Source organism: Dasypus novemcinctus, chromosome 1 (assembly GCF_030445035.2).
Source record: "Dasypus novemcinctus isolate mDasNov1 chromosome 1, mDasNov1.1.hap2, whole genome shotgun sequence".
NCBI lineage: Eukaryota > Metazoa > Chordata > Mammalia > Cingulata > Dasypodidae > Dasypus > Dasypus novemcinctus.
In genome coordinates, this window is record NC_080673.1 from 207296037 (window position 1) to 207322816 (window position 26780).

At 69.6% G+C, this 26780-nt stretch overlaps 2 protein-coding genes across 3 annotated transcripts in view; both read left to right on the forward strand.

Moving 5' to 3' along the window:
- Positions 1–8532, forward strand: part of ZFYVE28 (zinc finger FYVE-type containing 28) — a 124587-nt gene extending 116055 nt beyond the window's left edge. The window contains exons 9-13 of one of the 2 annotated variants that reach the window (XR_011649702.1): positions 1470–1639; positions 2049–2165; positions 4848–4952; positions 6744–6896; positions 7301–7402. Coding sequence is in view for 1 of the 2 variants with exons in the window: in XM_058301470.2 (XP_058157453.1) it covers positions 1470–1639; positions 2049–2165; positions 4848–4952; positions 6793–6896; positions 7301–7432 (628 nt within the window). In the remaining variant the exon portion in view is untranslated. Of the gene's footprint in view, positions 1–1469; positions 1640–2048; positions 2166–4847; positions 4953–6743; positions 6897–7300 lie in introns of both variants that reach the window. The other variant, XM_058301470.2, reaches the window with a different exon arrangement.
- A 5932-nt stretch (positions 8533–14464) lies between these two features.
- MXD4 (MAX dimerization protein 4) lies at positions 14465–26769 on the forward strand. Its single transcript, XM_058301509.1, has 6 exons — positions 14465–14723; positions 14806–14905; positions 17695–17724; positions 22632–22746; positions 23453–23615; positions 23869–26769. Exons 1-6 carry the CDS (start codon positions 14480–14482, stop codon positions 24006–24008), a joined length of 792 nt encoding a protein of 263 aa, XP_058157492.1. The 5' UTR covers positions 14465–14479; the 3' UTR covers positions 24009–26769.
- Positions 26770–26780: the final 11 nt, after the last annotated feature.

Below are 26780 nucleotides of genomic sequence, written 5' to 3' on the forward strand. Positions count from 1 at the left end.
CCACAAGAGCAGCGTGGGGAAAGCGCAGGTGGGCGCTCCGTGTGCCTGCGGCGCACGCGGCCTCACGGTTCATCTCCCGCCCCGCTCCGGGACTCGTGCAGGGTTTGCTGGAATACCCGGCCTCCTCGGCTACCCGGCTCGGGCCGCTATGACTTCACCGAGATGATGCCAAATCGGGTGCCCAGAGTCCTTGTGCCAATTTACACTCCCACCAGCGGCGTGAGAGTTTCCGCTCCCGCCCAGGGGCTTTTCCCGTCTCCCCTGAAATAGGTGAGGATTAGGCGAGGATCCCAGACCCTGAGGCCAGAGTCTGGAGGGAAGACAGGCCAGACAGACCGACCCCACCCCCCAGGAAAGATCACCACGGGCTGTGCCGGGAGCCGGCGGAGACCTTGAAACAACTACAACTAACGTTTCCAGACCCAAGTTGCAGCATCTGCTTTAGCTGCCTTGGCTGCTCGAGCAAACAACGCGCACTAGTGCAGCTCCAGCCCTGCGAGTCACTGGCTCCTGCCGGGGCCGCACTCTGAATTCCAGTCTCCTGTAGAGGATTCCAGTACGAGGATGGAGCCATCGGCGAGGGTGGGCCATGCCGTCCCTGAGCAGCCTGCCCTGAGGGCCTGCCCGCACGCGAGGGCCTGCCCGCACGGTGGTGCGTGCACCGCGGGGGCGGGTCAGCCTAACAGCACGTGTTTCTGGGGCACGCACAGCATCCATGAAGCATGATGTTTTTTGGAAAATACCAGTAAGAGCAGGAAATGAAAACTCCAATAGTAGAAAGAAACATATCGAGGGGAAATGGGAAGAAAAGGTTGAGGGAATTTCCTAGAATTTAGGACACAAGGACAGAGAGACGGAGGGTGGAGAGCGGTGCGCCCCGGGGATGGCCTGCCTGGCTCCGCTGCGAGGCCCTGCTCCAGGCCCCCAGGGAGGGTCGTCAAAAGGGACACGGGAAGGGGGAGCGGAAGGGGTGGGGGGCTGTTTCCTGGGGCCGGCTCTCCCAGTTCTGGAGGCGGAGCCCCAAGCCCAGCGGAACGGCTCTGGGGGACATCCCATCCTCGCCTCTGCACCCGAGCCCCGTGTCCCCTGCCTGGTGGCTCCCACGTTCCTCTGTCTCTCCCAAGGACACTTGTCCTTGGACTCAGACCCACCGGCTAAGCCACCTCCTCCTCTCAGGCACCTGCAGAGAGCCTTTCCCCAGACGCGGTCCCTGCACAGGACCTGGGGGGTAGGGTGTGGACGTGCCCTTGGGGTGCCGTCCTGTCCCCACGAGACGTGGGACAGGAGAGGGCATCGCCCCTTCCATGGGAGTCAGCAGGTGACACTGAGGGGCTGGGAGGGACAGGGTGGAAGTCAAGGGCGACTCCACTCCCGGGGAGCCCCGGGGCACACAGGTTTTGTGCTGCCTGCTGACCGCCGGCCCCCCCCCCAAGGCCCACCGTGCCCCCTCTCTCCCTCTGTCCCTGCAGCGGCTCCGTGGCTGGCTCCTGCTCTTCAGACGAGGCCAGGCCTGAGGCGACCGCCCCAGTCCCCCCGGCCCCCGTGGCCTCCCTGGCCCCCGTGGCCACAAGAGAGAAGATCCGGTCCAGGTTCCACAGCAGCCACGACCTGATCCACCGCCTCTTCGTCTGCATCTCAGGTGAGACGTGGGGTCCCACTGGGAAAAGCGGGTGTGGGGGGGAGGGGTCCCCGTGCCGGCCCTGCCCGGGGCCCACGTCCGCCCCGTCGTCCTGTCGCCCGGGCAGGCTTAGCAGGCAGTCCCGTCCGACGGTGAGCCGGAGGGCGCGGGCCCTGTTGAGGCGCCCGGCGGGGACCGGGGCGGCCTCTCGACGCGGCGTGTCCCTGCCACCCGTGTGCAGCAGCAGGCTGGCCCCGCGCTGTGCCAGGCAGCTCTGCGCCCCCCACCCTCTCTCGCCTGCCGCCGAAGGGGCCGGCCCCCCGACGGACGTGTCCTCTCGATGCCCCGCCTGTCCCCAGCGAGGAGCCTCCGGAGCCGGCCGGCCCGTCCTTCCGGCCGGCCTTTGCTCTTACCAGCCCCCCGCCCCCAGGCGTGGCTGACCAGCTGCAGACCAACTACGCCAGCGACCTCAGGAGCATCCTCAAGACGCTGTTTGAAGTGATGGCCACCAAGCCAGAGGTGGACGGCAAGGAGAAGCTGAAGAAGGGTGAGCGCCGGGCGGGCCGGCGCACCACGGGGAGCCCGCGCCCGGGTTTGCCGCGGCCGCCGCCTCCCCCGGGAAGCCCCACGGTGCCGATGCGGGAAGCCCGTGCTCGCCCGCCGCGCGCCCCAGCACGGTCAGCAGAGCCTTGCTCCGCCCGCTTCAGCGTCCCAGAGCCGGGGAGGAGGGCAGAGCCCCTGGCCATCGCCAATAGGCCGTGCGTGTTTTCACACACGCATGGCAGGGCACACGTGTCCTCTCTCCCACACCAACGCACACGCACATGTTCACACACGTCAAGGCACACATGCTCACTGACACGTCAGTGCACACGTGTCCTCTTACACCGAGGCACACGCACATGCTAACACACGCATGTCAAGGCACATGTGCTTGCCCACACGTCAGTGCACACGTGTCCTCTTATACACTCCAAGGTACGCGAGCACACTCACGTGTCAAGGCACACACGTCCTCTTGCACCGAGGTGCACATGCATGTCAAGGCACACGTGCGTGCCCACACGTCAGTGCACACGTATCCTCTTATACACGCCAAGGTACGCGAGCACACTCACGTGTCAAGGCACACATGTCCTCTTGCACCGAGGTGCACGTGCATGTCAAGGCACACGTGCTTGCCCACACGTCAGTGCACACGTGTCCTCTTATACACGCCAAGGTACGCGCGCACACTCACGTGTCAAGGCACACGCGTCCTCTTGCACCGAGGTGCACGTGCATGTCAAGGCACACGTGCTTGCCCACACGTCAGTGCACACGTATCCTCTTATACACGCCAAGGTACGCGAGCACACTCACGTGTCAAGGCACACGCGTCCTCTTGCACCGAGGTGCACGTGCATGTCAAGGCACACGTGCTTGCCCACACGTCAGTGCACACGTGTCCTCTTATACACGCCAAGGTACGCGAGCACACTCACGTGTCAAGGCACACGCGTCCTCTTGCACCGAGGTGCACGTGCATGTCAAGGCACACGTGCTTGCCCACACGTCAGTGCACACGTGTCCTCTTATACACGCCAAGGTACGCGAGCACACTCACGTGTCAAGGCACACGCGTCCTCTTGCACCGAGGTGCACATGCATGTCAAGGCACACGTGCTTGCCCACACGTCAGTGCACACGTGTCCTCTTACACCGAGGCACATGCACATGCTAACACGCATGTCAAGGCACACGTGCTTACCCACACGTCAGTGCACACGTGTCCTCTTACACTGAGGCACACGCACATGCTAACACACGCATGTCAAGGCACACGTGCTTGCCCACACGTCAGTGCGCACGTGTCCTCTTATACACGCCAAGGTACGCGAGCACACTCACGTGTCAGTGCACACGTGTCCTCTTACACCGAGGCACATGCACATGCTAACACGCATGTCAAGGCACACGTGCTTGCCCACACGTCAGTGCACACGTGTCCTCTTATACACACCAAGGTACGTGAGCACACTCACGTGTCAAGGCACACGCGTCCTCTTGCACCGAGGTGCACGTGCATGTCAAGGCACACGTGCTTGCCCACACGTCAGTGCACACGTGTCCTCTTACACAAGGCACACACACTCCCAGGTGCATCACAGGTACGTGCACGCACACGTCACAGACGTGCCCGTGTGCTGCCGTGCACACGCTCACACACACACACGATAGCGTTCCTCGGCAAGGGAGAAGCTTCCGGACCAGGACTGCTGAAGCCCAGGGTCAGCCTCTGGCTCCGTGGGGGCCGTGGCAGGGCCCTGGGTGCCGGCCCGCTCCCGTGCTGCGGGACTCGTCCCCCTGGGGTTCCCACGTGGGGCCCAGCCCAGCAGGGCCCGTCCTTGTGGGGTCAGTGGTGCCACTGGCCTCCTCTGCTCCCAGAGCCCATGAGCCTGGCCGCACTGCCTCGCCTGCAGGGACGCTCAGCGGGGCCTCGGGCGGCGCCGTTCAGAGAAGGCACGTGGAACGGGCCGCTCCTGCCGGCAAGGGCCCCGCACCCCGGGCCGGGCAGCCTGGCACAGCCGCTCAGCGCACAAAGCCCGATGCCTTGGGGCCACAGCGCGGAGAGCTGACCCCGGCCCGTGGGTCCCTTGGGCCCCACGCTGTGCCGACGGGCCAGCCCGAGCCCCCGGGGACCTGCACAGGGCAAGGCTGGGCGCGGGGTGGGCAGCAGGGCCGGGCCCTCTGCCTGCGTGTACCGTGCCCCGGGCGCGGAGGGGTGAAGCACGGCCCAGAGCGGGAGGCGGCCCCCGCAGCTGGCGCAGAGGTGCAGGTTCAGGAGCAGGCGGGCCCTGATGCCCCCGAGCGTGGCCCACGCAGGTGGTCAGGGTCAGCCGGATGCCGTGGCCTGGCCGTGGAGCCCGATGTCCCCTCCCCGAGGGCCCGGCCGGGGTCCAGCGCCTCCCCCCCAGGCCTGCGCGGGAGCAGAGCTGCCGCCGCGGCACCCTGACAGGGTCGAGGGCTGAAGGGTGCATGCGGGGGTCCTGGCAGGCTGCGTTCTCAGAGCCCGAGGCCGGGGGGTCCAGAGGGCGGCCTTCGGGGGGCCGGGGGCTCCAGGCCCACGGCAGGGACCCTCTTCTGAGGGGGACGCAGGGGGCCGGCCCCAGGGCAGCACCCAGCGCGCGGTCCAGCGGACACTCGGGGACGGCGGGAGCAGCGCCCCCCAACGCCCGCTCTCCCCCAGTCGCCCAGACCCTACGGTGCGCCGCCCTGGAGGACTGCGCGCTGTGCCAGGAGACCCTGTCGTCCTCCGATCTCGCCGCCAAGGCCCGCGACGGGGACTTCGAAGGTATGTGGGAGGCGCCGCGGCCCGAGCCCCCGGCGGCGGGGGGGCTCTCTGGACGCGTCTGCCCCTCTGCCCGGGACCCAGGTGGCCGGTGGCCAGCTGCAGGCGGCTCTCCAGCCCCCCTCCTGCCACGCCCCCTGCGACTGGGTGGGCGGGGGCTGCGCTGCAGGGCCCTGGGGACTCGAGGCCCACCCGCCCGGCCTGTGGCCTTCCTCCTGCCCCAGGCCCTCCCCGCTTCCTGCTAGAACCCCCCCCCCCGCCCTTGGGCACGGCCAGCGGGCTGCCCTCCTGCCCCCGGACTCGGGCGTGTGACCTGGGGCTGCGGGACGAGGGGCAAAGCCGGGGCTGGGCCTGGAGGGCTGACCCCTGGCTGTACCCTGAGCACCCCTGGAAGGTGCGTGGGGCAGTGGGCGGGTCACAGGGCGCCTTCCTCGCGGGGTCTGTGGGGGCCGCGAGCCCCTTCCCACTGAGCGGAGCTCCCAGGATGTGGCGCTGGGCAACATCGCGGGAGGGATTTCTGGGGCGTGGGCGCCCCGAGGCCATGGGGGGGGACGGCTGGTTCCTGGAGCCGGGGATAGGGCCAAGGCGGGCGGCGGGGGGCAGAGGCTGCCAGAGGGGGGCGCAGAACTGCCTGGCCCTGCTCCCTGACTGCCCGCCTCACCCACCCCCGAGCCTCCGGCCACGGGGCCCAGGGCACGAGGAGCTTCGGCAGGGCCTGGAGGGGGGGCCGGACATCCTCACTGGGCGGGGGCTGGCACAGCAGGAGCCCCCCACCCTGCAGAGCCCCCATGGCCCCCTGGGCAGGGAAGGATTTGGCTCCGGGCTGACCGCCACGGGGAGCACTTCGTCCCTGTGGACGGGGGCCAAGGAGGGCGGTGGGCGCTGTAGGGGTCTGAGCAGGCAGGAAGGGGAGCAGCGGCCACACCCGCGGGAAGGTGGAGGCAGAGGGTGAGGAGGGGGAAGAGGGCCGCAGGAGGCTCGGTGCGGGCAGCACCCACTCGGGGTCGGGCCTGGAGGCCAAGGGCGCTCTGTGGCCCGCGTTAGCATGCAGAGGCCCCTCGGCAGGGCAGGCTGCCCGGTGCCGGCACTGGAGGAAGGCGCGCTCACGAGCGGGAGCTTCCCTCCCTCCCACAGTGCCCCCCGGGACCCCAGAGCGCACTGTCGGGCGCTGCCATGAGGGCCCTCGAGAGTGACCTGGGGCGTCACGGGGCTGGGACTGTTCAGAAGACAGTGGAGTCCAGGCCTGGGGGGCCTCGGGGTGGGGCAGGGGCCGCCCCTGGGAGCTGAGCCAGAGGTGGGACCCGCGCTCAGGGCGGCGGGGCCAGCCGGGGTCTCTGCGCGGAGGGCGTCCACCGGGCCATGGCAGCCCGCGCCCCTAGGGCTTCCCCGGAGCCAGGCCCGGGCATAGGGCAGCACCAGCGCGGGGCCACCAGGGGCTCCTGGCTGAGCACCCAGCGCGTCCCGCCGTCCCCAGCCCCCACCCCTTCCTCGCCCGACGGCCTTGACGTGGGTGGCCCTGCCGGGCTGGGCGCTGGCCGGGGAGGGCTGGACGAGGGCCTCTGCCAAGGCATGGCCGTCTAGCAGGAAGCCCAGGCCGCACGTCCTGCGTCCAGGTGGCCGGGCACTGCCGAGCGCGGCGCGGGGCGACCCGTCCACGGCTGCTTCAGCGTCCCCAAGTCGAAGCTGCCGACTGAGTGGGAGGGAGGGACGTGGGAGGGCAGGAGCGCAGCGGGAGCGGGCCCGGCGCCCGGCCCTGCACACCCGCCCGCACGCAGCCTCCGATGCCCTCCCCAGCCGCGGCGCCTGCGCCCCCTGTCGACGTGCCCCTCCCCCCTTGTGGCAGATCCCCCCGAGTGGGTGCCGGATGAGGCCTGCGCCCTGTGCACCGCCTGCAAGGCGCCCTTCACCGTCATTCGCCGCAAGCACCATTGCCGCAGCTGCGGGAAGGTGGGCCAGCGCCCCGGGCGGTCCTGGGCCGTGGGGAGCAGGAGGGCCCCTCACGGGGGCTGGTGAGGCGCGGGGAGCCCCGACCTCCGTCCAGGCTCTCGACCCCTGCCCGGGGCGGTCCCGGGGACCCAGGCGCCACAGAGCTGGGGAGGGGGCGGGAGGGCAGTGGGCAGAGGGGCCGGCCAGCCGCCCTGGAGGGGGGCCCCGTCCCCAGCCCCCGGCCCGAGTCCAGGCGGCCCCCGCTGCTGACACCCAGCCACATCTGCAGGGGAGCTCCCGGGCCGCCTGTCCTTGCCGCACTGTCCCTCTGGGCAGAGCAGGCTTGGGGAGAGGGCCCTGGAGGTAGGGGGGCTGTGTGGGACCCTGCCCACAAACCCGGCCCAGCCCGCTGCTCCTGTGCCCAGATCTTCTGCTCGCGCTGCTCCTCGCACTCGGCGCCGCTGCCCCGCTACGGGCAGATGAAGCCGGCCCGCGTGTGCACCCACTGCTACCTGCTCCACGTCACGCCCTTCTGCAGCGACAAGGCGGGCGTCTGACAGCGCCCAGCACCGCCCACCACGGGAGAGGTGGCGAGGACCCGGCCAGGACCCCAGGATGGAGGCCACGGGCTCCCACTTCCCCCGTCCAGCCAGCCACGCCGCAGGGCTCAGGGCTGCCTCGGCCCCCCACGCTGCCGCCCACGGCGGGACCCCAGCCAGGCCCAGGGCTGGCGCTGACAGGGGGTCTGCTTGGCCAGCGAGGCGCCCTGGGGTGCCCGATGGCTGCCTCGGGCAGGGGTCTGCCTGGGCAGGGATGGGGCCCTCCCCCTACCTGTCCCCTGCCCTGCCTAGCCTTAGCACCCTCTCTTAACTCTGGCAGGGAGGGGTCTCTATCCAAGCCCAGGCAGCCCTGCTGCCCTGCAGTGGCCACTGGGTGCAGCCCCTTCTGGAGGGGCCGGAAGCTGGAGCAAGGGTGGCTCTGGAGGCCCCAGCCCCCGGAGGGCTCCCCGAGCCCCGCCCTGCCCCCACTGACCAGAAACGGCCGTCCTCCAAGGGCCCTGGAGCTGCAGTGCCCACCCCGTCCCCAGGGCCACCCCCGCCCCATCGTCCTGCCTCAGGACCGCGGCTAAAGCAACACGCATCCCATTTCTCCCCCGGGGGCAGCGCGGGAGGGGGACTCGGGGTTAGGGTTCTCACCACTGCCGCTGCCAGCAGGAGGCCGGGCCCGCATGGCAGAGGCCCCCAGGCGGCGCTTTCCCCCGGTTCCCAGGCTGGGCAGCCAAGGACCGCGGGGTGCCCCCTCGGCCACCACTAGGCTTTTGCACCCCCCGACCCCCGGCCCACCTGCTCAGACCCCGGAGCGGCCCGGGGCCAGGCTGAGGCGGCCGCAGCGCGGGCACCTCCTCAGGCTTAAATCTCAGGCTTATTTTGCAATGATGATTGCAGTTTTATTTTTAGAGAGGGGGACACACCTAAGGCTTCTTTTATAGGGTAAAAATCCAATTACCGTTCAGCGGTGGAACAGACACGCACAAGAACAGCTTCCGTGGGAGGGAAAGTATATATATTACGGAGGGACTCTTATGTATCGGAGATGATTTTTATTTTCTAAACGCTGTAACTTGAAGCCGTTTCCATAAATCTATTTAAGGATTGCAGGCACTCTCGTTCCTCGAGGGAACAGACTCTGTTTTCTTGGCCCGGGAGGACGCGGCCTCTGAGAAGCTGGGTCTTCGGCTGGACCCCTGGCCTCTGGGGGCAGGCGGCCCTTGCGGGACCCCAGCTTGGCGGCCCGGGTTAGGGCCTTGTGGAGTGCCCGGCGGGGGTGGCCGCGGCGCTCAAGCCCTCGGACTGTGTGTGCCCGGTCACTGAGAGGAGGCAGCGGGGGTGGGGGGGTGGGCCGGGGCTGGGAAAGGCCCGAGCGGCCGCTTTGCTCCCGCCAGGTGAGAAAGCGTTCAGCGGCTGGGGGCGTCCTCCAAGCAGCCAGGGTCCCTGGGGGCGGAAGAGAAAGGGCATCTGGGGCCCGAGGTGGGGCTCCCCGCTCCCCGCCCCTCCTGCAGGCCCGCGGGCGGCTGCGGCCTGTCGCCGGCTGGACCACGGCGCCTTCTGAGATCATCGGCTGCGGGGAGGAGCAGGGTCACCCCTGCAGGGGCTGGCAGCTTCCCTTCTTCACGGGCACCCCTCGTCTGTCACCCTCCTGACATGGGGCACGAGGCCTCCCGGCCCACCAGGTTGGAGGGGGGAGAGGAAATGGACACCCAGAGCGGAGGCCGGAGCCGCCCTCCAGAGGGCCAGGCAGGAGCTGGGGAGGACAGCTGGCCCTGGGGGCTGCCCAGGTGGCAACTGGGGGGTCACCCCCAACAAGGGTGCCCAAACATCCTGGGGCGCCAGGGACCGAGGGGTCTCCTGAAGCTCCCTTCTGCGGGACCGCAGCCACCCGAGGGCGGAGCTGGGACCCGGGTGGGGTGGGGGTCTGGGAGAAGGGAGGGCGGCCTGCTGCCCACCCACAGCAAGGACACTGGGTCGGGAGCCCCTGGGTTGGGGGCTCCCGGCCTTGGCGCTTGCGCAGGTCAGCCTTTCTGAGCCTCGGTTTCCCTGACATCACTGCCATCCTGCCCATGACGTTTTCTGTCCCCAACTGAACTCAGGCCATCCATCTGCTGGCCTCAGCCGTCCCCAAGGGAGCAGGGAAAATGGCCAATGTGTGGCCGAGCCGGGCCCTGGCTTTGGGCAGGGTCACACGAGCGGCGGAAGCGGATGAGCCCCGTGGAGGGGGAAGCGTCGGCCGCGGTCCTGTTGTGCGTTGCACACGCCAGGCAGCTGGAGGCCAGGGCCGGGGCCCCTGGCGATGCCTGTGCTGGCCCAGCAGGGCCCGCAGCGCCCGCCCTCCCTGGCCTGGCAGCGCCAGCTCTCCTGGGAGGGCAGCAGCCGGAGCGTTCCAAAGGGGGGACCCCAGATGCCCTGCAGCTCCCTATCCCCTGCCACCCACCTGGAGGCCCCAGGCCAGAGGAAACCTCTGCCGGGAAGGGCAGCCCCTTCACCCAGGCTCAGCACCCCCCCAGCAGAGGCGGCTGCAGACCCCACACTCACATGCACCCGGCTGCCTGCTCCCCCCGCCCTGGTGGCTCTTCTGTCCCACAGACAAGCCCTAGGGCAGCAGGATGCCCGGCTAGCACCCTGTGGACGTCCACTCCTCCCACCCCCACATTTCTCAGGCCAGCACCCAGTCCTGGCGAGGGGGGCAGCCGGCTCTCCCCACACACCAGCTGGCTGTGCGCCCTTGGGCAAGTCCACGCCGCCCTGTGCCCTTTTTGGGGACATATGTGGACCTAGGGGGGCTGTCAGTGTGGGTACAGAGGCCCCTGGGCGGACGTCTGTGAAGAGGGTGGGCACTGTGTGAGAGGAGCCTGTGGCAGGTGGGGCTCCTGGAGGGTCCCCGGGAGCAGCCCTGATGGCCACCAGGGGGCGCCCCAACCTGCTGCCCCACCTCGGGACAAGGCCCCGGGCTGAGCTGTGGGGGGGCTCCCTGAGGCCATGGTCCCCAGCGTCCTGCAGGAGGGAGACAGCCGGCAGGCAGGGAGCTTGGGCCCCCAAGGGCTCAGCCAGGCTGGGCAACCCGGGTGCTTGGGGAGCTGGACTCCCAGAACCCCGGGGGTGGGGTGGCAGTACCTGCTGGCAGACGCAGTGGCCCCTCCCCACGGCCTCCTTCCCCCATTCTCAGCGGCACAGTCCTGCCATACAGTGGCCCCAGGGCAGGGCCTGGGGTCCTTCCTCAGGAATCAGTGACCCCTCGGCGCCTCCTTCCTGTCTCTGAGATTGGGGCGGGGGCTCTGGGCCAGCTCGAGGGAGGGCGTCGGGTTTTTTGCTGGGAGGTGCATTTGCTCCTGGAAGTGTCGGGGGCCTGAGCTGGGCCAGATGGGCAGCCCAGGTGCGTGGGCCTGACAAAGCACACTGCCCACTGTGTCTAAAGACAGCCGGGGTGGGGGGCTGGGGCCCCAGGCTCAGCCCTCAGTGCCCCCACCTGAGCAGGGAGGACGCCCCCGACTTTGGTGCATATTCAGTAACCAGGGCGAGGGAAGGCCCCCTCAGTGTGGCCTGGGGGTTCTGGAGGGCTTCCTGGAGGAGGAGAGCCTGTTCCACCCCTAGGCATCCCAGAGAATCTCGCAGGGGCAGGACTGGGAGACGGGTGTGGGGGCGAGCCCCGAGGACCCGCCCTTCGTGGGAGGTTGGCCTGCACGCACACCCCAGGCCTTTCCCCAGTCCTAGGGAGCTCCCCGGGGCGCTGGGGCGGCGGCAGGGCGGGGCTGGGGCAGCCTGAGCTTGGCCAGGCGGCGAGCGGCCCTGGCCCCACAGCAGGTACAAGGACCTGCGTCCACATCCCTCATCTGTAACTTTTCTTTCATTCCTATAAAAGAATTTGAAAGGAAATTTCATTGTTTTGATTTTGGACACTTTCGGCTAAAAGTGATTCATTTCACTGACAACTAATTTGTCCCAGGAGTTATCCATCATCATGAGAAAACCTGATAAGGTGAGAGCAATCTACTCAACGAATTGCTCATACATAAAATAAACTTATTCTATTCCTTTAAAAAATAAAAAATAATGCAGCATCATGTTAGGCTATATGGCCATTTAATTACATCTTCATTAATTTTGATTTTGCTGTCTTCTTTTTGTCTTTTGGAGACATTTTTTGAGCGTCAAACTTTTAAGAAGGCGCCCAAGAGCTGGGGCGCCTGGCCTGGGCGCTGCTGCCCCACCTCAGGTCCCAGCTGGCCGACTGGGACGGACGGGTGCTGCCTCCCAGACCCGCCTGCCTGGGCAGGGCCTGGGTCCGAAGCCCGCGCTGGACTGGGTGCTGACCTTAGCGTTTCCTGACACTTTCTGCCTACCCCCATGCCCAGCTCAGGGCTTTCCAAGCATCCCCCAGTGTCCCAGCTACAGAAATGGGGCACAGAGAGGTCGTGCAACTCATCCAAGGTCTCGTGGCCAGATCAGGGTCCAAGGCGGTCTGACTCTCCCTGGGTCCTGGAGGACGTGATCAGGCAGGAAACCCTGGAAGCTCGGGTAGGCCTGCTGCCCTGCTATCGCCCAGAATCAGAATGGGGGGCAGCGAGGGAGTTCAGACCGCCCAGAGAGGAGCCAGGGACCGGGCTGGGTCCAGGGAGGGCTGCCTGGAGGGGGCCCTGAGGGCCTGTGCGCACCGTGGGGGGCGACAGCATGCTCAGTGTGGGACTAGGGAAGGGTCCCCTTCTCCAGTTCTATATGGAGGTCAGACTTGGGGGGCTACTGGAGGGCTTGCAGAGGAGGCGGCAGTGTGGGACTAGGGAAGGGTCCCCTTCTCCAGTTCTATATGGAGGTCAGACTTGGGGGGCTACTGGAGGGCTTGCAGAGGGAGGCGGCAGGGGAGCTGTACCTTCCTTCTGCTGCAAGGGCTTCGCAAGTTCACCCCACAGGTCCCTACTGTGGGGGAAGGGCTGCCAGGCTGGGAAGGTGAGTGGGCGCCCGGCCCAGTCTGGGAGGGACCCCGGCCCTGCCACACGGGCCCAGAGTTGAGACTCGCCTGGAGAGGCTCGGCTCCCACGGAAGGGCCAGCGCCCTCCCTGCCTCCACCCCGGGGACTCCGTGGAAACTGTGGCCCGGCAGCGCTGACCCGCGGCGCCTCCGCCCCATCTTCCGGGGCACGTCGGCGCCCGATGGGTGCCGAGACCCGGCCGCGGGTGGCGGAGGGTAGCGGATGGTAGCGGAGGACTCCAGCCCCGCACGCCAGCACCGCCCCGCCCCCGCCCAAGTCAGGCCTCCCCCCCCCCACCACCCACCGCGGGCGCTGGAACGTGCCCGCGCTCCCCCCCCCCACGTCCGGCCCCGCGGCGCGCTCCTCGGCCCGCGCGCCCCCGCCCCGCCCCTCCCCAACCCTCCCGGCGCCCGTCGGCCCCGGCCACCTCCCGCTGCTCTCCGGGGTGCAGGCGCCCAGGCCGGCTGGGGCCCAGCGGGCAGTGCCGGTGCTGGGCGTGGCGAGGGGGGGAGCGGAGTGGGGACGGCCCCCTCTCTCCTTGGCCGGGAGACCCAGGCAGGCACCCTGCCCACCCTGGCACAGAGCGCACCCCACGCCACAGGTGGGCCCTTTCCCTCCAGGGCCAGAGCACACCCCAGCTGCCAGGGGGAGGTGCCCCCTTAGCCTGCATGCAGGCTGCCCTCCAGGCCACGGCAGAGCTCTTGGGGGGGGGGCTGTGCAGAAGGGCCAGGATTCGCTACTGGCCAGGCCAGGCCGGCCGAGGGCAGGGCCCCGCTTCCCCTGCAGCCCGCCCCGCTTGGCCGGAGCACGTGTTCCCACCCCCCATCTCACGAGCGGACCCCCGTGGGGCCAGGCTCCCCTTCTGCTGGGGATCGCTGCCAGGCCCAGTGCCCCTCCCTGGGAACTGGGGGTAGGACCCAGCAGGAAGCACACACAACCGCTACTGACGCGGTCCCGGGACCAGAAGTGCTGAGACGTTTAGCCTGTTTTTAAAATACCGTTTTTGTTGTTTGGTTGGTAGTAGCAACAGCGCCACCCTCTCCCCCATTTAGAACTTCACGTGGCGGTCCAGCCGCCCCAGGCCAGGACCTCGAAAACCAGCCCTCGGGGAGAGGAGGGGGGGCGCTCGGGACCCGCCCAGGCCCCGGGCTGCCCCGGGCAGGGAGGCCCCTGTCCCCGGCCCTGCCGGGGGTGGAGGCGCCCGAGGGCCGCGCCCGCCAGAAGGGGGGACCTCAGCTCCGACCCTCGCCGGAGCCAGAAGCGCCTCCCCGGCCGAGGGGCCGCGCGGACCGCTCGCAGGGGCCCCACCTCCCCCCTTGGGGCCTGTGCCGTCTGCGGGGGCGGGTCCCTGACCCCCGTTTCAGGCCCGGGCTGCAGGGGGCAGCTCCGGGAGCCCCCGCTCCCCGCCTGGGCCTCAGTTTCCTCGCCGAGACCCTCGCGAGGCCCGGCTGTGGGCTCCGACCGCCCTGCGCCCCGCCCCGGACCCGCGGCCTCCCCCCGGCTCGGTGTGCGTCCGCGGGGACGGGGCTCGCTTTGCAGCCCTATGGAGGACCCCCGGAGGCCGCGAGACCCTCTCGCGCTGCCGCCGGCCCGGGGGCTGCGGGGCCCGGTGCGCCGGGGGGCGCGCGCGGCGCAGCACCTCCCGGCGGCGGGCGAGGGTCCCGGCGGCCCCCGCGGGCGCGGCGGGGCGGGGCCAGCGCCGCATCCCGCTCCCCTTCCTCTCAGCAACGCGTCCGGCCGCAGCTCCCGTCATTGGCCGGCGCCTCGCGGCCGCTCATTGGTCCGCGGTCCCTATTTTACATAGACTCCTCTGAGCCAATCGGCGTACGGCGCCTACTTAACATGCACGGCGGCCGCCAGTCAGCGCGCGAGGGGGCCCGGGCCACCACGTGCTGTTGCTAAGCTTGGGCTTCTAAATTGTTACTACCGCGGCCGGCCTATCCCAGCCGAGATTCGGATCTGTCAACATTCTCGGCCCCGGCCCGAGGCGTTCGGCGGGTCCCCATTGGCCCCGGTCCGCCTCGGCACCCGCCCCCCCGGGCCGGAGCGCGGGCCCTTATTGGCCGAGTCGGCCGCCGCTCGGCCTGATGTGTCAATTTGCGGAGCCCGAGGCGCAGGGTGGCGGCCGGGCGCGCTGGAAGACCTCGGGCTCGGGGAGCGGGGCGGCGGGGCGCGCAGGCGGGCGGGCGGCGAGCGGGGCCGGCCGGGAGGGGCCGGGCCGGGGGCGGCCGCCGCCGTCCCGGGAGCACGGCGGGCGGGCGCGGAGGATGGAGCTGAACTCCCTGCTGATGCTGCTGGAGGCGGCCGAGTACCTGGAGCGCAGGGACCGAGGTAGCCGGCGCCGCGCCCCTTTGTGCGCCGGCGGCGGGGTGGGGGGGCCCGGGGCTCCGCTGACCGCGCCGTCTGTCCGCAGAGGCCGAGCACGGCTACGCCTCGGTGCTGCCCTTCGACGGCGACTTCGGCAGGAAGAAAACAAAGGCGGCCGGCCTGGTGCGCAAGGCCCCGAACAACAGGTACCGCCCCCCGCGCCGCCGCCCCCCGCACCGCCGCGCCCGGAGGGGTCGGCCAGCTCGCCGGCCCCCGGACCACCCCCCCCCCCCGGCGCCCGACCCCGGCCCGCGCGGCCCCGGCAGCGCAGCGCGTCCCGGCGGCCCGCCTGGAGGAGGCGGCGCTCGGCCCGGCCCGGCCCCGCCCGCCGGCCCCGCCCGCCCGTCGCCATCTTCCCGCGGCCGCGCCTCCCGGCCTCTCGCGTAAACAGTGCCACGCGTACAGCGCCCGCCGCCGGGGTCCCGGCCCGCGCCGCTCCCCGCCCCGGGCCTCCTGCACTTTTCCGGGAAGGAAAAAAGTTGTCCTTGGGGAAACTGAGACTCAGTACGGGGCTCGGCGAGGCTGCCGGCCCTGACCCCCCGAACCCGCCGCCCCCCAGTCCTGGCCCTTCTGCTGCTTGGACAAAGGCAGCCCTGCCCTGGGCGCCCCCGCCCTCCCCCACCCCTGTGCGCACCCCTCCCTGTCCGGCTCATGAAGGAGCCCGAGGGCAGCCACCAGCGCAGGGGGTGCTCTTGTGGGACAGGAGGCCCTTTTGGGGGACGACAGGCTGTGACCCCGGCCTTTTCGGCTGTGTCCCCCTGGCCCTGCCCTCTGAGCTGCAGAAGCCCGGAAGCCGCGTTCACGTCCGGGGTCGGGAGCCCTTGTACTCCGGGCGGGGCTCCCGGGGGCTCCACTATCGGGTGCCTGCCAGGGGCCCACGGTGGCCTGCTGCTGCTCCCGGGCCTCTCCCCAGGAGCCTGGCTCGCGGGGGCTTTGGGCCCCTTGGCAGAGGGCGGGCTCATTCCTGTGGCCTGCGGGTCCTTGGGAAACGGGCTGGCACGGGGACCCATCTCGTGTGACGTGCTGGTCCCTGGCCGGGCGGGCACTCGGTGCCCGGGCCCTGGCCCCCTGCTGGGACAGTTTGGGGCAGGCTGCGAGGGAGGCACAACCTGCAGCCCTCGGCTAGCCAGGTTCCTGCTGCTGGCTTTCACTGTCGTCAGGGCCCTGCCACCCACGGAAAGCTCCGGGCCGCGTCCTCAGGCTCCCGCGGCATGCAGCACCCAGAGCCCCAGCGAAGGCACCGCGGGGTTTCCGACGCACTCAGCGTTTCGCCCGCGCAACTGCTTAATCTTCACCACAAACCCAGTGACGTCCGGTTTTCAGCCGAGGAAACCGAGGCACAGCGGGCTGAGTTACTGGTGCAGGGCCAACCCCCACACCCGCTGTGGGTGCTTCCTGTCCTGAGGGGGCTCCTGGTCTCCCACAGTCTAATGAGATAGGGGCCAGGAGAAGGAAGGTGGGGGTCTCCTGCGCCTTGGCGCCCCCCCCCTCTCCGGGGCCTGACTAACCCTCAGGACCTGACCCCCCCCAGGGCCAGAGTCAGCCAAGGCTTCCCGGGTCGCCTCCATCCTGGGCGGTGATTGTGGCGGTCCTGGCCAGCGGGGCCTCGGCCGCCCCAGACCAGGGGCCGGGGCACAGCAGGGTCCCCGGAGCCCTGACCGGTGAGGCCTGTCGCCCGCCGCAGGAGAGGAGAGGGCCAGGGCAGAGCTGGGGCCGCGGGCAGCTTGGCGGGCGGCTGGGGCTCCAGGAAGGCCTCCAGGGCGGCGGGCCTGCGAGCTGGCTGCGCAAGACCCTCCTGTGCGGGGAGGAGCGGCCGGGAGGGCCCGAGCAGGCCTCCCACCTCGCCCCCGGTCCCTGCACAGGTACGCCCCGGGGCCTGGCCTGCAGCGCCTCTGCCAGGAGCCCCGTGCGGCAGGCCTGCCCCCACAACGCCCCCGCAGAGCCCCGGGAGAGGCTGGGGGACCCTCGACCCGCAGGCCGCCCAGGGAGTGTCCCCTGCGTCCAGGCTGCCGGCTGTGCCCCTGCTGTGTGGCCTGCCCTCTTCGCTGGGTCCAGGCTATGCCGCGGGTGCCCCCGAGAATGGCAGCTGGGTGGGCAGCCCCGCCTGTGGCGGGGGTCCGTGGGCAATGCCAGAGTGTGGGTGGCCATCGGGGGGCGGGGGGCAGCGCTTGTTCTGGGTGCACCCCGTGGGCTGGGCCCCTCAAACCGCTCTGCTCACGTGTGCAGCCACCTGGGAGGCTCAGGACCCGGTTGCCCGGCCTAGGGGGTCCCTGTCTCGTTAAGGCCCTGTCCCCTCCCCAGCCTCAGGCCTGGCGCTTGGCCCCGCGGCTCCCCTGTCCCCTTGGGCCGACATGGTGGCACCACCCACTGCAGCACTCGGCATTTTGTGACCGTCCAAATGGGACCGATGGGCACTCCTGCCCGCGCTGCCCTCGCGGGTCCAGCAGCGTCCTGTGCAGATGGTCCTCTTGGGGCTGGCCCGGCGGGGACTGCTCGTCCCGGTGTCCTTTCGGGAGGGTGGGGCTGCCGTCAGGCAGGCTGCAGGCCCAGCCGCTGTCCCCATGGGCCGGGGTGAGGGACAGGACTGCCCCTCTCCTGGGGCCCCAGTTTCACGGGGCTCCGTCCTGGCGGGCAGCCTGCATTTGGCCCAGGTGCCAAGGACAGCCCCGGTGGGTCAGCACCCGGTGGCCACCGTGGCTCCTTGGCCTTTCTGCCCCTCTGGGCCGGGTCTGCACCCTTATGCTGTTAGAGCCCTCCTGGCCGCGCTGAGCAAGCTGGGTGGCTCCAGGGGTCCCTGGACGCCCCCTGCACCCCCTGCCCTGGTGCTGCCTCTGGCCCTTGCTGTCCCCAACCCGTCCCTGGGGCCCACGTGCCTGTCGTTCCTCGCACCCGTGGGCAGGCAGTGCAGTGAACGCTGTTTTCTGTCTCTATGCAGGTCTTCACACAACGAACTAGAAAAGCACAGGTGAGTGACCGCCGCCCACGCCCCCCCTGGCGCGTCCAGCCCGCCTCTGGCCCCCCGACCCCTGTTCGACCTGACCTGGGTAGAGCTGAGCTCTCTGCCCCTGCCGGGCTGGGCTTGATTTTGGAAAGGGCCGCTCCTGAGAGCGGGGGCCCCGGCTGGGGCTGGGAGGCACGGGGAGGGGGCTGAGGGGCTCCCCTGGAGCTCAGCCTGGGGCCGGGGCCGGGTGGGGTCGGGGCATTGGGCAGGGGGCCGCATGCCGCGTGGCCTCTGGGGGCAGGTGGCCCAGGGTGGGGCGGCCTGAGCTCCCTTTGCAGAAATGGTGGTCTCTGACCAGGAGGGCTTGGCCTGTGGCTTGGGCCTCCTGCCCCCTCACCCCCCCCCCCCACGTCTTTTGGGGCCTGCCTTCCAAGGGGCAAGGCCCGAGTGCCCTGAGGGGCAGGGGGCTGGATGGGCAGGAGTCTGAGCTGAGCCCTGGCTGAGGGCAGGGCCCTGGCAGCAGGGTGGCCTGAGTCTCAAGCCAGCGCAGGGCCCTGCGCAGGATGCCGGGGGTCCCTTTCCTGGTTCCGCAGTGGGGGGCAGAGGTGTATTTGCTGGGCAGCCGCAGGAGCCCTGATGGGCAGAGGCAGCCGCCACTACCGGGACGAGGGGCGACCCACCCGTCAGCCTGACCCTGGCTTGTGGCTGTGCAGCGGGCAGCTCTTCCCTCCCGCCCAGGCTGGGGGGTCTGGGTCTGGGGGCGACGGGATCCCGCCTGGGCCTGCTCGGGGGGGTGCTCTGGAGCTCTGCCAGTGCTCTGCGCCCCTCCCCCACCACGTCTGCGCCCACGGCAGCGCCAGCTTCCGCTCCCCTGGGATCCCGGCCCGGCGGCCGGGCCGAGGCGGAACGCCGTGTTCCCTGGAGGAGCTTCCTGGAAGGGCGTGTGCGTGTGGGGGGGCTTCCCTAGAGGCCGAGGAGGTGGGGCAGGGGCGGGGGCCGAGGAGAGCCCGGCGGGGCCCGGGGTGCTCGCCGGCCAGGGGCTTTGCCCTGGCCAGCACCTGGGCAGGCCTGGCGTGGTGCTCCGGGAGGGCCTCCTGGAGGCGGCGCCGGGAGCAGCCCCTTTACGAGAGCAGGGCAGAGCCGGGCGATGCTGGGCGGGCGGGGTGGGCTCCTTCCTCTGCGCCGTCCGCTGTCCTTGGCCTTGGCCATGGTCCCTTTGCCTTTGTCAGTCTGCCCTTGGTTGGGCCTCGTGGGCTCCTTTTGAGACACCAGAGCAGAGGGTGGGGGGCAGCCTGGGGTCTCTGGCCCCTCAAGCCCCGTGAGGGGTGCTCTGTTCCTGGCTGACGAGAGGCAGGTGAGGATGGCACTGGGGAGCCCACGGGCCTGGAGCTTGGGGCCCTGGCGGGACCTCGGCCGGGCTGGCCCTGCGGCTGGATGCTTTGGCCACTGGCTGCAGGGAGGAAGGAAGCACCTGGCTGGGTGGCCCAGGAGGCCTGGGCATGCCGTCCCCAAGCGTCCCCTCAGCTGGGGGCCGGGTGGGAACCGCAGGCTGGCCCCCGGCTCTCGGCCCACCCCAGACCCCCACCCCCCCTTCCTCCCTGCCCAGGGCTGGTGTCCTGCAGGTCTCCTCCGGCTCCGGCCGCGCCCAGCTGCTGCCTTGGGGCGTTCCTCAGGCTGGTGGCCGTGGTGTGGGGGGGCCTCAGCCCTCCTTACTGCCCCCCCCCACAGGAGGTGGTCCTGAGGCCTTCCCCGGGGGGTGGTCAGCTCAGCCTGAAGGCTGGCCTTGCTTCTGCCCCCTGCCCCACAGCCCCAGCCCCTGCTCTAGGGCCGCCGCCCCAGCTCCCCAGCCTGGCCCCCGGCGCCCTGTGCCCCGGCCCTAGGCCCCCTGGTCCCCCTACACCCCCGCCAGCCCCCCTGCCCATACATTCCCTCTCGGGCGTGGAGACTGCCGTCCAGGACTCCGGGGGGCATCGAGTTCTCCACCCGGGACCTGCCTGCCCATCTGGGGGAGACTGGCCATGGCCCCCGTGGCCCGCGGGGTGCAGCCTCCGTCCCTTCCCCCTCCCGTCATGCCCCTCCCCAGCTGCCCAGCACGGCCCCCTCTGCTCTGTGCTTTTATAAACTGCACAAGGGTTGTATGTTGGTTGTCAACAGGACACCTTAGAAGGCCCGGGTTGACAGAAGGGGGAGGCACGCTCCCTCTGTGCCCCCCGCCCCAAGGCAGCCTCTTTCCTCGTGGGTTCTGAGCCCCCTGCTGGCCGGGACCCTGGCCCGGGAGCCCTGCCCTCCTGGAGCCTGTGCGTCCTCAGAGCAGCCGGGGCTGGCGGTGAGGGCGTGTGGAGGGTTCCTAAAAGCTCCCGGGACAGCTGGGGGCAGCCCCAGTCACCGACGGGGGGCCTGGGGCGCTGACACGGCATCAGGAGGGACCGCAGCAGGGCAGGGACCCACGCACGGCCCAGTGCCAGCCCAGAGCAAGGTCCTGCCAGCACCTGCGCAGGCTGAGCCCGGGTCCTTCAGCCCGGCCCCGTGCCTCCCCGGGGCGACGTGTCGAGGTGGTCCGCGGGCGGATGGCCTCACCCTGCCTCGTGGAAACCTCTGCGGCACGATTCCTAGAGCACCTGCCCGCGCGGACCGGAGGCAGCCCCGCCCGCGCCCGCACCCTGCCTTCCACGTGGGCGCGGTGCACCCTCGTACTTGGCCCGAGCGGGTTCTCGCTGGGGCTGCCTCGCGATGCGCCCTTTTGCTGGACGCCGCGAGCGCTGCCCGCCCAGTCCCTGTGCCCCCCGCTGCCTGGTCTCTGCCGTCTGCACAGGACGCCCTGTGCCACCGGGGCCTTAGCCGGCCCCCTCCCGCCAGCTCCCGGGCCGTCGTGGGCGGTCGGGCCTGAACTCACTTAGCTCTGGTTGTTGCAGCTGGGCTGCCCCACCCCCAGCCCCCGGGCTGGACAAACGACCACCGTCCCCACACGCCAGCCCCGCTGTCGCGCACGCCTTTGGATTTCGGCCCGTGCAAAGGGGGGACATGGGCATCTCTTGTCTGGGCGATCCCTTCCCTGGTTGCCGGGAGGCGGGGCCCCGCTGGAGGGTGGCTTAGCTCTGTCCGGCTTCTCGGGCTCCTCTGCCTGTTTCACATCGGAGGCTTCTTCTCATTTTCGATTTGTACACGCTCACGGCGTTAAGAGCACTGTTTGTCTTCTATGTGTATTGCAAAATATTTTCCTCTGTTACTTGTCTTGTTTTGCTGTTTTTTTTTTTCCTTCTTGTACAAACATGTCCTTTCTGATTGTAAAAGTAATATGTGGTCTTTCTTTTTTTAATTTTGGAAAATCTGGAAAATACAGAAAAGCACAAAACCAAAAAAAATAAACATTGCCCATCGCATCGTGCAGAGATGCTGGCTGTCGGTGTTCGTGGTGTCGTGTTGAGTCTTTTCTGTGCGTCCATTTTTTATTTTTTAAACAAAACTGGGTTACTTGTTACATACGAGGTCCTGTCTCCTGATGGTCCCACGTGACATTTCTGCTGTGAAAATGCAGAGTATGCTAAAACGGTAACATGGTTGTTTCTAGGTGGTGGACGTTGGGGTACTTCTTGATGACGTTCTTTTTTTTCTTGATTTGCTTTTTGTAGTTTTGCCATAAGTAGCATCTACTGCTTAAGTGACTGAATGGTAGACTGTAAAATCTGTACAGTGAGTGGACAGGGAACAGAGGGTCCCAGCAGGGGCCCCACCTGCCGGCGGGTGGCGCATGCTGTGGGTGGGGCCCAGCCTCATTCAACAGTGTTCTCTGCAGGGGCGGGGGGGCAGGGAAGGGGTGCTGGCCTACTCTGGAGGTGAAGGTGGAGCAGTGGCTGAGTCCTGGAGCATCAGTCCCGGGGCCTTTACCCAGCCCAGGCTGGCCCTCCCCGAGTCCGTGTAGGTGGGAGAAGGGGTTCGTCTCTAGAGAACCCCCAACTTTAGCCGGCTCCCAGGTCTCGAAGACCCAAAGAGGTGGTGGATTGGCAGGGGATTTGGAAAGCAGGGAGCCCGGGCTGAAAGGTGAGGAGCCAGGCACCGCTGTGAGAAGCTGGCTCTCCCTGGCGAGGTAGTTCTGGGAGCAGGTTTTCCAAAGCCTCAAAAAAAAAAAAAAAAAAAAAAGATTCCTGCCTTTTCACCTGACCTTGTTGCTCCATCTGTAAGAATTTACCCTAAATGGATCTCCATGCTCTAGGAAGCCTCCTCCAGTGCCCTGCAGGGGCCGAGTAGGAAGTTTTGGAACCCCTCCGCGGTAAATACGCCAGCGCTCCGGGGTTGCCCATGGCCCTGGAGGAACCTTGCACGGGAAAGCAAAGCCTGTCACTGGGCAGGGAGGGCAGGGCTGGGTTCAGCCGCCTGGGGTCTCCGCCGACTGGCCAGCGTGCTTCCTGCAAGGGCAGGTCCAGACAGCCCCAGCCCGGCTGGCGTCTGGGCTGCGAGTCCCCGTGAGGTACGGCCTGTAGGCAAAGCCACTGGGTGTTCCGGTTCCAGTTCTGTGCAGGGATAAGCCACCAGCCGTGCAGGATCGGGGACAGGGATGTGGAGCTCAGGGTGGGGGCTGCAGGCCCGGCCCCCGCCCCCACCTGGGTTGGCTCTTTCCGTGGTGACAAGTGGGAGCAGAGTGCAGCGCGCCTGGGGGAGGTGGGGAGGGTCCGAGATCCTCTCCGAGGCCCCCACATCTCCAGACCAGCCCCCGTGCCCCTGCCTCCCTCCAGGCTGCCTGCCCCAGGCCTTCTGTGCCGGGAAGTGGTGGGGTTGGGGAGCAGCGAGCTGGGGCGGTGGGCACCCGGGGGCACCGGGTGGCTGGTAGGGGTGACGGGCTGCTCCTGGGGGCGGGTGAGCTCGCGGCTGGGCCGAGGGCCCTCGGCGCCTGCGGCAGGGCCGCCCGCCCCACGCGCCGCCTTTGGCTCTTGCAGGCGGGCCAAGCTCAGGCTGTACTTGGAGCAGCTCAAGCAGCTGGTGCCCCTGGGCCCTGACAGCACCCGCCACACCACGCTGAGCCTCCTGAAGCGCGCCAAGGTGCACATCAAGGTGGGCAGGCGCGGCGGGGCGGGCGGGGGCTGGGAGGCCCTGCGGTGGGGGGGGGGGCAGCGGGAGCTGGTCACCCGTGGGTTTCGGGCTTTGGCTGGGTGGCGGTGGTGGGCGGCGTGGGGGCGAGGAGGGGGAGGCCGCCCCCGCCGGGTGAAGGAGCAGCAGCTGGAAGGCACTGGAGGGGGGCCGTCCCCCAGCAGGCGGCAGGTGGGAATGACGTAGCCCGGGGTGCCACGGTGATCTCTGGGGTGGGGATCGGGCACCGGGGCTGGGGGTGGGACGTCGCCGTGTGGGACACTGGCCAGAGCCGCCTCCCAAAGGCTCCGGACCAAATCCTGCTGGTTTGGGGGTCCTGGTACCTCGGGGCAGGACTACAGGCCCTTCGAGGGTGGGGCCCTCGAAGCCAGCGCAGAGCAGGCGGCTGAGCCGGAAGGTGTGGGAGAGAGCCTGGCGGGGGCTGGGGTCAGCGGGATGGGGGCCGGGGGGTCAGCGGGCAGGGCCGGGGGCCAAGCTGCCCCAGGGCTTCCAGCCCTCCCGGGCAGGTGCCTGTGGGGTCCCGGAGCCGGCAGGTGGCCCCCGGTGTGACCGCCAGCCCCGGCCATGGGGTGGGCGCCTCAGGCCTGCGGAAGGGGACACAGCCCTCCCCGAGGCCTCTCCGGGCTGGCGGGGGCCTCCCGCCGGCTCACGGCCCCCCCTGCGCCCTCAGAAACTGGAGGAGCAGGACCGCCGGGCGCTGAGCATCAAGGAGCAGCTGCAGCGGGAGCACCGCTTCCTGAAGCGGCGCCTGGAGCAGCTGTCCCTGCAGAGCGTGGAGCGCGTGCGCACCGACAGCACGGGCTCCGCCATCTCCACTGACGACTCCGAGCAAGGTGGGAGCTGGGGCGGCACCGTCGGCGGGGAGGGGGGGTGGGGGGCCGGCAGAGCGGGCAGTGGGCGCCGAACACCGCGGGGCAGGGGGAAGGGCGTGGGCCGTGTGGCCCGCCGAGGCCCCCTGCCCAGGCCCGGCCGTCTGCTGCCCCAGGCTCGGGCAGGGGCCCCCACTCCCATGTCAGTCGGTGAAACACGGGGCAGAGCCTGGGCTGCTGCCCTCTGGCTCTGCTGACCCTCCTCTCTGTCCCCCAGAGGTGGACATAGAGGGCATGGAGTTCGGGCCGGGCGAGCTGGACAGCGCTGGCAGCAGCAGTGACGCCGACGACCCCTGCGGCCTGCCGAGCAGCGGCCTGGGGCCCCCCTGCCGGCGGGGCTGCCCTGGCCTGTCCTAGGCCCGGCCTCGGGCCCCGTACTTCAGCCCTCCGGGCCTCCCTGTGACCGGTGCCAGACTTCTCCACGGGCCGCCACTGGGCCATCCCGGCAGCTGCAGCCGCTGCCCGGGCCGCCCGCCCCTCCCCGCCGGGCAGAGCCCCCTGCGGGAGGCAGGGTCCAGCTCCCACCCCCGGGAGCCCAGCGTAGCCGCCCGCAGTCTGTTCTCAGAGTCTTAATCATTCCGGAAGTATTAAATGTCATTGCTGCAAACCTCGGCGGGCGCCGTGTGAGGGCTTAATCAACTCCTCGGGGTCGCAGACCCCGCCCCGGATCCCAGGAGGAAGGAGTGGACCGAGGAAGGAAGGAGGAAGGAGCGGCTCTCCGTCCATCCGTCCGTCTGTCGGTCCATGTGGGCTCCTGAGGCATGGACAGAGGGGCCGTGAAGGGCGGGATTCGGGTGAGCACCCTGGGGCGCTTGAGGGGGAACAAGGGGGGGCTCCCGGCACCCGGCTGGGAGCTTCTGTGCTGTCAGGAGTGGCCGGGGACCCCCACGCATCAGACACGCACGTGCACGCTTCGGCACACACCCACGCGCCCACGCACGCCAGGCCCAGTGGCTCCTGGAGCCCAGAGGGTGTGGGCCGGCCAGCCTGCAGGGGCCCTTGGGCAAACGCTGGCCTTGGCTCTCCCCTCACCCCCACCCCAGCGCACCTGCCCGGATGGCCCGGCTGGCCCGCGCAGGGACGAGGGCCCGCGCCTCCCTGCGGGGGCTGGGCGAGCTGGGCGGGCAGCGTGCAGCCCCTGAGACACTGGGGGTTTTTCCTCCTTACCTTTGGGAAAAAAAAGCAAAAAACAAAAAAAAAGCAATGCTGCTCCCTGCCTGATGCTCCAGTCCCCAGACACCCCGGCGGGGGCCCCAAACGGGCCTCTCCCTCGAGCCCCCCCAAGGGGCTCCCTCGCATGGTCTGCCTGTGCCAGGCCTTGGAGGGAGAGAGGCTCTCCCCAAAAAGCGAAGGGAGAACCGTTTTTTAAGAGTTCAAGGCGTTACAGATGGCCAGCCGAGCGCGCCAGCCTGTGCCGCCTCTATTTCCTGAACGAGATTTTTGTACTCTATTTTCCTAGCTGTTGTCCTGTCCTTGTGTGCTGAGGGTGGGGTGCCCCGTGTCTCAGGGACTCGCCCATCACCGCCACCGCGCGCCTCGTGCCTGCGTGCGGCCCGGGCACCCCCCCGGCACGTCCTCCCGGGCGCAGGGGTGCCCACAGGCCCGGCCAGCGGGGCCCCCTTGCCCTCCCCCCCGCAGTCGCGGCGGGCGCGCCTGCCTTCTGTGACCCCCACCCTGTCCCCGGCCGGCGGCGGCTGCCTGCGCTGCCGCCCCGGGAGCTCGTAGAAGTAGGGTCTCGGCCTGAACCCAATTCCCACCCCGTCCCCCCGGCCCGGGCCTCGGCCACCGGTCTTGATGCCCCGGGGGTGCGGCGCAAGTGGCCGGCGCCTCCCGCTGGCCTTTGTTCCCACGCCCCGGTCCCTGGGACCGGCTCAGCAATACGCGGGGGGCAGGCCGCGGGACCACCCATCGGTGCATTTTAACCAATTCCCAAATCATGGGAGAACGGATGTCCTGCGTCACGCCGAGGGAGGGCCCTGGGGGGGGGGGCCTGAGGCAGAACGGGGGGGGGCTTTTGACCAGCTCTGGCACAGAACCTGCCCTGCAGGGGCGCGGATGGGCGGGCGGTGGGGGCTGCTCCCAGGGAGGCGCAGGCCAGTGGAGTTTCCGGGGTCAGGAGGCCATCGGGACAGCTCGTGGTGGGTGTGGGGAGGGGCTGCCGGGAAAGGGGCTTCTCCCCCCTGCTTGGGCATTGCCACCCAAGCTCCCGGGTTGAAGGGCCGGGTGAAGCCTGGGGCCCCGGGGTGGGGGGTGCTCCGCCTTCTCGGAGCACCAGCTCCTCGCCCCATCCCCTCCCCTGTGGTGGGTCCTTTGCCCACCTCTGGCCAGGGCGGGCCAGCCCGGGGGGCCAGCCGCGGCCACTCCGACCTTCCCAGCCGCGCGGCTCAGCCTGGGGCTTCGCAGGCCTCGGTTCCCGTCTGGGCTGGGGGCTGGCGCCGTCGACCACACAGGCGTGGGGTCTGGGAAGCCCGCCCCCCAGCAGACAGGCGAGCTGGCCTTGGCCCGCCCTGTCCCTCGCCGGGCTGAGGGGCGCCGGTCCATGGGGCTGGTGGCCAGGCTGCCCCTGGTCCGCCGGCCGGCCTGGCCGGTGGCCGTGCCGGGTGGGTTCAGGGCTGCCAGGTGTGGCGACTGCAGAAAGCCACGGGGACCAGGGCGGGGCCCCGGGTGCCCCTCGTGCTCACGTGGGTTGCTACGGTGCCTTGAGGCCCGGGGACCCGAGGCTCATGTTTGGGTCCACTCACCCTCGCTGAGGGCGGCAGCCCCGCCCGGCCACTGCTGTCCTGGTGCAGCCCCAGCCGCCTGCGGGGGGGGCGTCCCTCGGCGCCGAGCCCTGCCCGAGCGGCGGACGGCCCCCCGCGCCTCCCCCTGCGGGGCTAGGCAGGCTGCCCCCAGCCCCGCCTCTTTCTCACGCGGAGGGGTGGGTGCCCGGCACGTCGGGGGCACCGGGGCGGGTTCTGTGCCAGAGCGTGGGGGCCCCCAGGGGCCGGTGCTGGCGAGGTGGCTGTGCCATCAGGCCTTCGCTGGAGAGTGGAAAAGGCCCCCCACCCCCCGGCCCACTGGTGGGACTGTGCTGTATCGTTCTGTCTTTGTAATATAAATACAGATTTTTATACCTCGAGTCGGGCTGGC

Coding starts and splice junctions, on each gene's coding strand:
- MXD4 (XM_058301509.1), top strand. CDS start 14,480: ATGTGTCAATTTGCGGAGCCCGAGGCGCAGGGTGGCGGCCGGGCGCGC. Junction 14,724..14,805: donor CCTGGAGCGCAGGGACCGAG/GTAGCCGGCGCC, acceptor GTCTGTCCGCAG/AGGCCGAGCACGGCTACGCC. Junction 22,747..23,452: donor GCGCCAAGGTGCACATCAAG/GTGGGCAGGCGC, acceptor CTGCGCCCTCAG/AAACTGGAGGAGCAGGACCG.